Genomic DNA, 10,873 nt, shown 5'->3' with positions numbered 1-10,873 from the left:
GTCCGTCCTGGACCATTCTCAAGTCAATTTATTAATTATGGCCATTATTAGTTATGACCATATGACCATTCACAATCTAATTGAGAGTGGTCCAGGACGGACCGAAACGTCGTCGTCCCTTCACCTTCCAGTGTGTGATCTAGTCAACATACTTTAGCCACGTTATTGTGACTCATCGCCTGCATAGAGCTCACTTCCTAGCACAAGTAAATACTATATAGTCGTAATGGCTTAGTGCTTCCTCCTGATACCTGCCCTTCCTTCCCTTTCCTGTAAACACTGATAGGTAAGTTCTGATGGCAGCCAGGGAGACATCCGTCGGACGGAACTAAACCCCGGAGCGCACACGCTTCCGCCACCCAGATAACATTACACCAAAACTCAAATCACATTGCCTTCAATAAAATTCCATCTGGTTAGGTAAAAGCTTGGCTAAATTAACATACAGACGACAATCACAAAGGTGAAGTACATCAATGAAAAAATCACTTGAAGCAATTAGGTGCCTTGAACGAAGGAAGGAAGGAATTATCAAGGGAAAGCGCAAAGCCATTATGGCTATATAGCACTTGGAAAGGGTCAGGATAAGGATCTGGGATGGGATGGGGAGAAGAAATGGTGTCCAATCACTTGGATGGTCGGGGATTGAACGCCGACCTGCTTGAAGCGAGACCGTCGCTCTACCGTCCAGCCCAAGTGGTGCCATGAACGAGCATTCTAGTGAACTGAGTAAGAGTTCTGGGTTGAATGGCTTTTGTCCCATCATGGCCGAATGGATTAAGGCAAGTGTCTGGGAATCACTAGAACGCTGGTTCGAGTCACCTCACTTCCTCTAATAATTCTCTCAAGAATAGTGATCATTCTAGCTGTGCTGGGTGGATAAATGCCAAGGAAATGTAAGCCAATTCATATAAGGGAAGATATAACTGTGAATGTTCGGCTGGAACGCAAAGACCAAATTTGCTTTATTCTGAGTGAGTTCCCAAAGTTTCTGACGTGTTCATGACAGCCTCTTTGCCCCATGATTAGCAATTCAATTATCATTCTATAATGATTTTCATAACCAGACGATGAGTACTAATAACGTAGCTGAAGATATGATGACCAAACCCACACACCAGAAGATAAGAAGATGACAACGTTTCGGTCCGTCCTGGACCATAATCAAGTCGATTGTGATAGACAATCGATAGACATTAGACAACCGACTTGATAATGGTCCAGAACAAACCGAAACGTCGTCTCCTCCTTATCTTCTGGTGTGTGGGTTAGGTCATCATTTCCATAAGGACTCGGGGGGGGGGGGGGGGGGTGCTTAAAATGTTTCATATTGGCATCAGTAAATCTTAGTGCAATTATGTGTGGCGAGGAGACCAGCTTGTAAAATGATTGTCCAAATAATCAATTCTAAAAAATCCTGTCTCGTTCAAGTTCAAGCTCAAGTATGTTTATTGAGACAAGAAAAAATACATCTCAAAGGGATAGAATAGCTTAGGCTATTTCTACCCCTCCCCCCCCCCCACGCTCTTCCTGTCTCGTATCCTGCCAGCTCAAATACAAACATCACTCTGCTCTTCATCGGGCAGAGTTGATAGCGCCGTCATTCTAAATTGTTTCGATTCGGTGATAAGTTATTTCTAGGAAATTAGAATTTCTCACGAAAAGGTGCAGCAGTTGACCATTCTTCAGGACAAAACCTACAATAGTCGACTCAAACGCAAGTCACCATATCCTGCTATAGGTGAACAGATGTGGTGATTGTTAAAGTGATTCGTCCTTGTGTCTCTCCCTGTTCAGAATGAGGATTGTTTCATTTCTTGCGGTGTGTGAGGGAAGGAGGACAAGCAAGCATTGAACCCTTACAGAGTTTACTCCTCCAGGATGAAAGGAAGTGCTACTGTTTTCTGTTTCACGCAGTCAGTTGGATGTGACTGGTTGCCAACTGAATTCACTGAGATGCAGTTGTTCCAGATCGTGTTCAAGCGAGCCTGAAGGAAGAGTTGACAATGAATGTGTATCCATGGAGTAGTATTAATGAACTACCGGGTAGTATCTTTATTCTAGTTGTTATCTCTAGGTCATATCTCTAGGTCTTATTGCCAGGTCTTATTGCCAGGTCTTATTGCCAGGTCTTATTGCCAGGTCTTATTGCTAGGTCTAATTGCCAGGTCTTATAGCCAGGTCTTATAGCCAGGTCTTATTGCCAGGTCGTATTGCCAGGTCTTATAGCCAGGTCTTATAGCCAGGTCTTATTGCCAGGTCGTATTTGCCAGGTCGTATTGCCAGGTCTTATAGCCAGGTCTTATAGCCAGGTCTTATTGCAGGGTCTTATTGCAGGGTCCTATCACTTGGTGTTTTCACCAGGTCATATGGCTGTATGGCCTATGATTCAGAGGATCGCCAAACGTAGCTGGTATTACAACGCCACTTCATCATGACATCACAGAGCCGTCTGTCTCACACTCGCCCGCAACCAGCATGAAAGACTGCCAGGGGGAATATTTTATCTACGTCCGGATGTATTAAACTAATGCAAGAAGGTTGATAGTGTTATGATCTCAGCCTGCAGGAGAAACGAGTCTCCCTCCTTGAGAGTTATTCGTCAAGCCTGACCTGATTAGAAGGTCTAAGGAATATAGAGGTGATAACCCATATGTAAAAATAGTTGCCTGGATATGTGTAACAGTTTGAGATTATGGGCAATGCAGAAGAAAATAGATAAATGACTGGCTAGGAGATGTGGACATTTTGCTGGAGGCGTGAGGCTCGCTTCCGGAGGACCTTGACCTCACTTGAGTGCCAGACATCGCAGGGGGAAGCCGCGCTCCGTTTGAGCTCCCGCCAGAAGGGAACCCCTAGGGATATATCTCGAAGAGAGGAGAAGTGTGCGGACGTACCAGCTGTGGAATCGAGCTGGGAACGTTGTGGTCTCAAGTCCTGGTCGGCGAGCAGATATTTAATCGCCCAGAAGCATTATTGTGGGCTGTGTGGAGCGCCCTGACCAGACGCCGTCAGAGGGAAAGCGCCCTCGACCAATTAATCTGTGGTAAGCACGATAAACGCCAGTTCATAGTGATTGTTTGTAGTTGGTCGTGTGCCCAGCGACAGTAGCAATGTTTATTTATAGGTTAGACATGTTTTAATAAGGCAGAAAGCCTGAAATAGGAGAGTGAAGAGGGAGGAGCACGGAGCGACGTCCGTCCGCTCTGAGCTCTGACGGACGACTGAGGGAGCCCGGCTCCGGATGGAGGAAGACCCTCCCAGTGAGTGAGGACCGCCGCAGGCGAGGTGGAGTATGGACCCGCCCAAAACGGGGGAGTCCACTCTCACTGTATGTAGAGAACAGATAGAGGTTTGAGGCAAGCATATTGTGTGGTTATTTTTGTTTATGTGTTAAAGGGGAACATTTTATTGGAACGTCGATGGGTTGCAGGTTTGTCTTTGGGGAAGAAGTTGCTGAGAACTTCGAAGCCAGCAGATGAAGTAATTGATGAGACTCCAAAGGTAGTGGAGCAGAGGACCTCGAGCTGTGAGGAGAAGCAGCAGTGAAGAGGAGTGTCACGTGCTTCTGTAGAGGTGGTGTAGCAGCCAAGAGAGCTGTGGAAGAACCTAACAGAAGGGTGAAGCACCGTAGTTGCACAAGGAAACTTCATGATAGCAGCCTGGAGGAGCTGCAGAGGATCCTGGTAGTGAAGCCCGGAAGAACCTAAGGATATTAGGGTTGTGAACTTCCAGAGGTGGAAGGGGGAAGTTCTGGTGGATTACTTATAGGGAGTTGATAGTGTTTGGTTGTCAGTAGCGTGCAAGACGCAGTGAGAGGTGAGTGACTGTTGGCATCCTTATGTCAAGGAGTTTTTTATACTGAAGTATCAATGAACATTTATACTGGTATATGTTATTGCATTCAAATGCTGATTTTCTATATATATATGTCATCTTGTTGATGGTGCAACAGTGTGTAGGCTTGACCAACTTGAGGAGGTTAATAGTATCAGGTGGTGAACCAGGATATAGGATACCACTTGATAAGCTGATAATAGAGTTCTGATGGTATTGGAGTGCAACCTGATTGTGATATTATAGAGTATAGGATTCATTATTATTATATGTGTGTATGTATCGTGTATGTGCTTTGTTCAGTAAATGTGTCACAATTTGCTGGTGTTTGCCCTTGTCCTAGTGAGGCTTCCCAGGAGGTAGTAAAGAAGGAGAGAGAGAGAGAGGAAGAACCACGAACCACTGCTGTGGACAGGGTAGGAGGTAATACTAGTAAGTCATAGGGGGATTGAGGAGATCATATCTCATAAGGAGAGAGTGGGGAGTCACAGCGGCTCGAGTGGGTGTGTGCACGTGACAACGAGGCTAAGTGTTGGAGCCGCATCCCCTGAACGTGTGACGTTGAGCCCCTCTCCAAGAGCCAGAAGCGCCAAGGGTGATCTCCTAGTATAAGCACTCTGCCGAGTTGTGGGTTGGGTTGTCCATAGAGAAGGATCAACGACGACAACACCAACCAACCCAAAGTCTATAATAAATTGGGGGCCTGTCCGGGAGAGTGAACTGACACACCCACACCCTGTCCAGGAGTGGATTTCTACACCCTTGCTGAAATAGATAAACTGTGTGACCGCAGGTGTATATTCTCTCTCTTGGGAAGACTCACAGGACAGGATGACAGCAGTCCTGAATTTTAGAGGTTCGGAGAAAGACCTTGCGAGAGCCCAGAAGTACATTGATACAGGAGATGATGAAATCTTGCAAAATTGTACCCAGGAACAACTTTGGTTGATCGGTAAAATGTATGGTGTTAGGTTGAAGTCAAACAGGGCGTCTAGTAAACGAAAGGAAATCAAGGCAATAACGCAGATAGACAGAGTAAGCATGTTCTGCAAAACTCATGACGAGAAGATTCTAGACATGTGCACTAGGAGGCAGATAAGGATGTTGGAAGACCATTTCGGCCTAAAGGGTGGGCAAGATAAGATAGAGGATGGACGCGAGGCGCTACGGACTTGGTTAAGGGAACAAAAAGCAGAAGAAGAGAAGGAAGCGAAACGCCAACGTGAACAAGAGGAAACACAGTGCCAGCAAGGAGGAGCTGAAGCCCTGCCTCAGAATGAAGAACCCGATAGGTTGGAAGAAATTTCAGAGGAAACGGATGATGCGCCAAGTGACGAAGGAATTAATGTAAACTCAAGTAGCAGCAGGGAAAGCAGCCTTGAGAGGCGCGAGATGGAACCAAAGTTGGAACCAGGAGACAATGAGGTACAGCTGCAACGTGAAGAGAGGCAGGCTCGGCTTGAGCAAGAGAAAGCCAAAGCCGAGCAGGAGCGAGCTAAAGCTGAGCAAGAGAAAGCTAAAGCCGAACAGGAAAAAGCTAAAGCTGAACAGGAAAAAGCTAAAGCTGAACAGGAAAAGCTTAAAGTCGGACAAGAGAGAGCCAAGGCCGAACAAGAAACGGCCAAGGCTGAACTGACTATGATAAAGATGGAGGCCGCTAAAGCAGAACAAGAGAGAATTAAGACAGCACGAAGAGAGAACAGAGTGAGAAGCGAGGCGAGATGCAGCAATGGCAGATCCAGTGGAGTCTGGGGAGGAAGAAATTATGAAAGACCCAGAAGAGTCTGGGGTGAGAAAAATTTTGATAAATGGGCAGATAAAAGTAAGTACCCTAAAACTCAGAAGAGTAGGTCGCGCACTTCATCTGAAAGTGAGGATGGAGGAGCTAAACGAGAAACTAATCGTTATCCAGGGAATCAAGAGTCCAGTAAAGCTCCACAGAGTACGAGTAGTACGTCTGGCCCGAGGAACTCCAATACGAGTGGGCAGAGTCAGAGCTACTCTGGTACATATAGGAGAGATTTTCCACAGATGAGATGTTACAATTGTAACGGATTGGGTCACGTGATGCGAGATTGTCGGCAGGGCAAGAGAGTTGTGACCCTGGCCATGTGTGACCCCCGAAGCAAATATATCAAGGTGTTCCAAGACAAACCACAGAGAGCGAATTTAGTGAACGAGAGGTATAGGCCGTTCATGAGCAAAGGTTGGATCAGGATAGGAAGCCAACCTGAGGTAGAAGTTGGTATCTTAAGAGATACCGGAGCTAATCAGAGCTTGATTGCGAGAAGCCTGATTGGGAATGGTCGACGGTTAGCTGGCAGGAGTAAGATGAGAGTATATGGGTTATTGTCTGAGAGTGACATGCCCGTATGTACTGTCCAGCTAAGGTCGGAATATGTGTCGGCGGAGGTGATGTTGGGAGTGTGCCCCGACATACCTATTCCAGGAGTCCAAGTGATCCTGGGGAATGACTTGTGCGGGACAAAGGTGTTGCCGAGAGTCGTAGCGGAGACTGTGCCAGAGGAGTGCCCAGAAGGCCACTGCACGGGTGGGACACCTGAGAGTGTGAACCTGACTGACATCCGAGGGGATGAGTCAGGAGACCGCCAAGCCATTGAGTACCCCGTCTCGGTAGTGAGGAAGGCAGAGGTGGCCGACAAGGAAGACGCTGGAGAAGATGATACAGTGTCGATTAAACCGGTAGAAGATATCGACGTAGATATAGCATGGCTGTTTGATGAAGGTCCAGCCCAGGAAAATGAAGTCTCGGTGAGGTCAAAAGTGAAGATGGCCCAGCCGAAGAAGAATCATGTGAAGAGAGCGGACCTGAGTAGAGCCCAGACTGCTGAAATTAAGAGTCGGAAGGTGAATGCAACTGTGCTGAGTAGGAATGAGGAAAGATGTGGACATGCTGAGGACGGGAGTAGAGCGTCACGTTGTCCACGAGCACAGAGGCATAGGGGTAGTGCAGTGCTCGAAGAAACTTTTAGGGAACGAAGAAGAGTTGAAGGAGAAGAAATGGAGTTGTATAGAGGTGAAAAGTGTGGGAAGAGGAAGATGATACAAGCATGGAGGAATAGAGGAAAGCCGAGGACTCGGGGGGAGTCGAACAGGATGAGGTCTCAGATAAATGAGGAGACGAAAAGGAGGAGCGTCGGTGAAGACGATGGAGTGAAGTATGATGACAGGAGACGAAAGTATAATGGCAGTAGATGGAAGAGTGAAGACGACAGAGGAGGTACAGACAGTAGATGTCTGACTCTGGACGTGAAGAGAAGACGAGGAAACGGAGGGTGGAGACAGTAAGTAGAGTGGACCAAGGGAGTGCAGGCGTCCAAAGAGGACAGCCTAGCTAAGAGGTGTCAGAGAAGTCAAATCGTTTGTGAGAAGATCATATTTCTGGCGAGTTGTGAGCCAGATGTTGCAAGGAGCAACGAACTAGTTGTAGACTCCTACGGGAGTATGTAAACAGACTAACCGGTCGAACCAATCGGTTGAAGAACGAGACAGTGTAGTGGCGGATGTATTATCCCGAGCTTTGCCACTGGAATAACTCTCAAAAATAAGGGGAGGGGAGTGTTATGATCTCAGCCTGCAGGAGAAACGAGTCTCCCTCCTTGAGAGTTATTCGTCAAGCCTGACCTGATTAGAAGGTCTAAGGAATATAGAGGTGATAACCCATATGTAAAAATAGTTGCCTGGATATGTGTAACAGTTTGAGATTATGGGCAATGCAGAAGAAAATAGATAAATGACTGGCTAGGAGATGTGGACATTTTGCTGGAGGCGTGAGGCTCGCTTCCGGAGGACCTTGACCTCACTTGAGTGCCAGACATCGCAGGGGGAAGCCGCGCTCCGTTTGAGCTCCCGCCAGAAGGGAACCCCTAGGGATATATCTCGAAGAGAGGAGAAGTGTGCGGACGTACCAGCTGTGGAATCGAGCTGGGAACGTTGTGGTCTCAAGTCCTGGTCGGCGAGCAGATATTTAATCGCCCAGAAGCATTATTGTGGGCTGTGTGGAGCGCCCTGACCAGACGCCGTCAGAGGGAAAGCGCCCTCGACCAATTAATCTGTGGTAAGCACGATAAACGCCAGTTCATAGTGATTGTTTGTAGTTGGTCGTGTGCCCAGCGACAGTAGCAATGTTTATTTATAGGTTAGACATGTTTTAATAAGGCAGAAAGCCTGAAATAGGAGAGTGAAGAGGGAGGAGCACGGAGCGACGTCCGTCCGCTCTGAGCTCTGACGGACGACTGAGGGAGCCCGGCTCCGGATGGAGGAAGACCCTCCCAGTGAGTGAGGACCGCCGCAGGCGAGGTGGAGTATGGACCCGCCCAAAACGGGGGAGTCCACTCTCACTGTATGTAGAGAACAGATAGAGGTTTGAGGCAAGCATATTGTGTGGTTATTTTTGTTTATGTGTTAAAGGGGAACATTTTATTGGAACGTCGATGGGTTGCAGGTTTGTCTTTGGGGAAGAAGTTGCTGAGAACTTCGAAGCCAGCAGATGAAGTAATTGATGAGACTCCAAAGGTAGTGGAGCAGAGGACCTCGAGCTGTGAGGAGAAGCAGCAGTGAAGAGGAGTGTCACGTGCTTCTGTAGAGGTGGTGTAGCAGCCAAGAGAGCTGTGGAAGAACCTAACAGAAGGGTGAAGCACCGTAGTTGCACAAGGAAACTTCATGATAGCAGCCTGGAGGAGCTGCAGAGGATCCTGGTAGTGAAGCCCGGAAGAACCTAAGGATATTAGGGTTGTGAACTTCCAGAGGTGGAAGGGGGAAGTTCTGGTGGATTACTTATAGGGAGTTGATAGTGTTTGGTTGTCAGTAGCGTGCAAGACGCAGTGAGAGGTGAGTGACTGTTGGCATCCTTATGTCAAGGAGTTTTTTATACTGAAGTATCAATGAACATTTATACTGGTATATGTTATTGCATTCAAATGCTGATTTTCTATATATATATGTCATCTTGTTGATGGTGCAACAGTGTGTAGGCTTGACCAACTTGAGGAGGTTAATAGTATCAGGTGGTGAACCAGGATATAGGATACCACTTGATAAGCTGATAATAGAGTTCTGATGGTATTGGAGTGCAACCTGATTGTGATATTATAGAGTATAGGATTCATTATTATTATATGTGTGTATGTATCGTGTATGTGCTTTGTTCAGTAAATGTGTCACAATTTGCTGGTGTTTGCCCTTGTCCTAGTGAGGCTTCCCAGGAGGTAGTAAAGAAGGAGAGAGAGAGAGAGGAAGAACCACGAACCACTGCTGTGGACAGGGTAGGAGGTAATACTAGTAAGTCATAGGGGGATTGAGGAGATCATATCTCATAAGGAGAGAGTGGGGAGTCACAGCGGCTCGAGTGGGTGTGTGCACGTGACAACGAGGCTAAGTGTTGGAGCCGCATCCCCTGAACGTGTGACGTTGAGCCCCTCTCCAAGAGCCAGAAGCGCCAAGGGTGATCTCCTAGTATAAGCACTCTGCCGAGTTGTGGGTTGGGTTGTCCATAGAGAAGGATCAACGACGACAACACCAACCAACCCAAAGTCTATAATAATAGTAAGTTGTATTTTGTCGAGAGGGGTATTTGGTACCGCTGACATCATGCCTGTAGACGATGCTTTAATGGTCACACGACCTAGTGAGCCCCATAAGAGGAGACATGAAAACAGGCAACGGGAAAAAAATCTCCCCCCCCCCCCTCCCCTATTCCCCATGAATGGGCAGCGGCATGTTACTGGCTTATTTGGCATCACAGAGCAGAAGGAACACTCGTTCCTTGTGCTGTGCGAACTCTTTTGCCTTTTTCTATTCGAAGCCCTATAATAAGCTGGACCCACCCATAGGTTCTGGAGAAATGAGTGGTCGCTAGGTGAAGCAGAATTATCAAGACACTTGCCAGAGAATTTGGCGCATGAGTGTGAAGGAAAGTAGGAGAGACCTGAATGCTGTAGAAAAGTTATCACTGTGTGATAGTGGGTTAAAGCGAGACATTTCCGATGGCTTCCTTTCTCTCGCCTGGAAGAGCTTAGCGGATGAACTACAAGGTAAACACTATGCGTATTAGTGGCTTAAGGTATTGTATGTACTAGCTCTATCTATAAATCCTACTTTTTGTTTGTAAATCAACTATGTATGAACAAATAAAGATGTACAAATTCGTATGTACAACAAATTAACTGAATAAAGAATTTGAATTTTGAATTTGAATTTGAAGGTGCAGCATTCGACACTCCAAATTGTCTGGTGTGTGAGCACTAAGAGAAGCGTCGTGATTAGTCTGGTAAGAGAAGTTCCAACATTTTTGGTAATCAACCGTAGTTACAGTGTTACATCAAGACGTTGGTGTTTGCTCAGTACAAGAGAGCAACAGTCTGAAGACCTGTTTTGGAATATACAGGGAACTTTATTTTAATTGTTGAGATGAAATTAGAACTGAGGCCGGTTCTGCTCACCAGCGGCTGACAGTACACAAGTTTTGCGAAACGTACAACTGTCGGCTTTTCAGTGATATAAGCTCATATAGCATATCGATCTGACTTCAGATGGACTCACAATACCTGCCAGTCATTCACCTGTGACGTCAGTTCTGTAATCATTCCAAATATCCAGCTTGGGGTGGGGGGGGGGAGGGTCTCCCTTCTGGGGGTTTGTGTCATCCCGTCCTGTAGACCCGCTACACCACTCAAAATATCACACATCCTTAAGTTATATTTTATTATAATTAAGTTAAAATTGATGTTAAAGTACGGGGTGGCCAGTGATAAGCAAGTGCCTTTAAAAAAAAAAATAGTTGACTTTAGTGCATGGGCGATTCCTTTCAGACAAAATATCAATCATGTGTGAATTAATATCATCCTCTGGGCATGGACATCAAGCCAGGTAGGAAATTGCGACGAGTGTGAGGCTCGACACACAAGTTACATCTCCAACTCTTCCCCCCACCATTCACGTGGTGGGTGTCAAGGGGGAGCTGGGGCTGCTGGGGCCTCACCTTAACATCCCTCAAGTGTGGCGCCTCAATACTGGA

At 46.7% G+C, this 10,873-nt stretch overlaps 1 protein-coding gene across 2 annotated transcripts; it reads left to right on the top strand.

Annotated features, from left to right (window-relative positions):
- The first annotated feature begins 2,582 nt into the window (after positions 1-2,582).
- LOC138369503 (uncharacterized) lies at positions 2,583-9,384 on the top strand. 2 transcript variants are annotated; one of them, XR_011229829.1, is made up of 3 exons: positions 2,583-3,046; positions 3,434-7,915; positions 8,303-9,384. XR_011229829.1 is itself a non-coding variant. In XM_069332775.1 (2 exons), the coding sequence occupies exon 2, from the start codon at positions 4,669-4,671 to the stop codon at positions 7,144-7,146; it is 2,478 nt and encodes an 825-aa protein (XP_069188876.1). In that variant the 5' UTR covers positions 2,583-3,046; positions 3,434-4,668; the 3' UTR covers positions 7,147-8,416. The 2 variants fall into 2 exon arrangements, 1 of the variants encoding a protein (XP_069188876.1); XM_069332775.1 differs by having other exon boundaries at positions 3,434-8,416.
- The last annotated feature ends 1,489 nt before the right edge of the window (positions 9,385-10,873 follow it).

The sequence above is a fragment of the Procambarus clarkii genome, chromosome 28, assembly GCF_040958095.1.
Source record: "Procambarus clarkii isolate CNS0578487 chromosome 28, FALCON_Pclarkii_2.0, whole genome shotgun sequence".
Lineage (NCBI taxonomy): Eukaryota > Metazoa > Arthropoda > Malacostraca > Decapoda > Cambaridae > Procambarus > Procambarus clarkii.
This window is presented reverse-complemented; position numbering and strand designations above follow the sequence as displayed.

What these genes read in the sequence shown, in the direction of transcription:
- LOC138369503 (XM_069332775.1), top strand. Translation starts at nt 4,669, where the DNA reads ATGACAGCAGTCCTGAATTTTAGAGGTTCGGAGAAAGACCTTGCGAGA.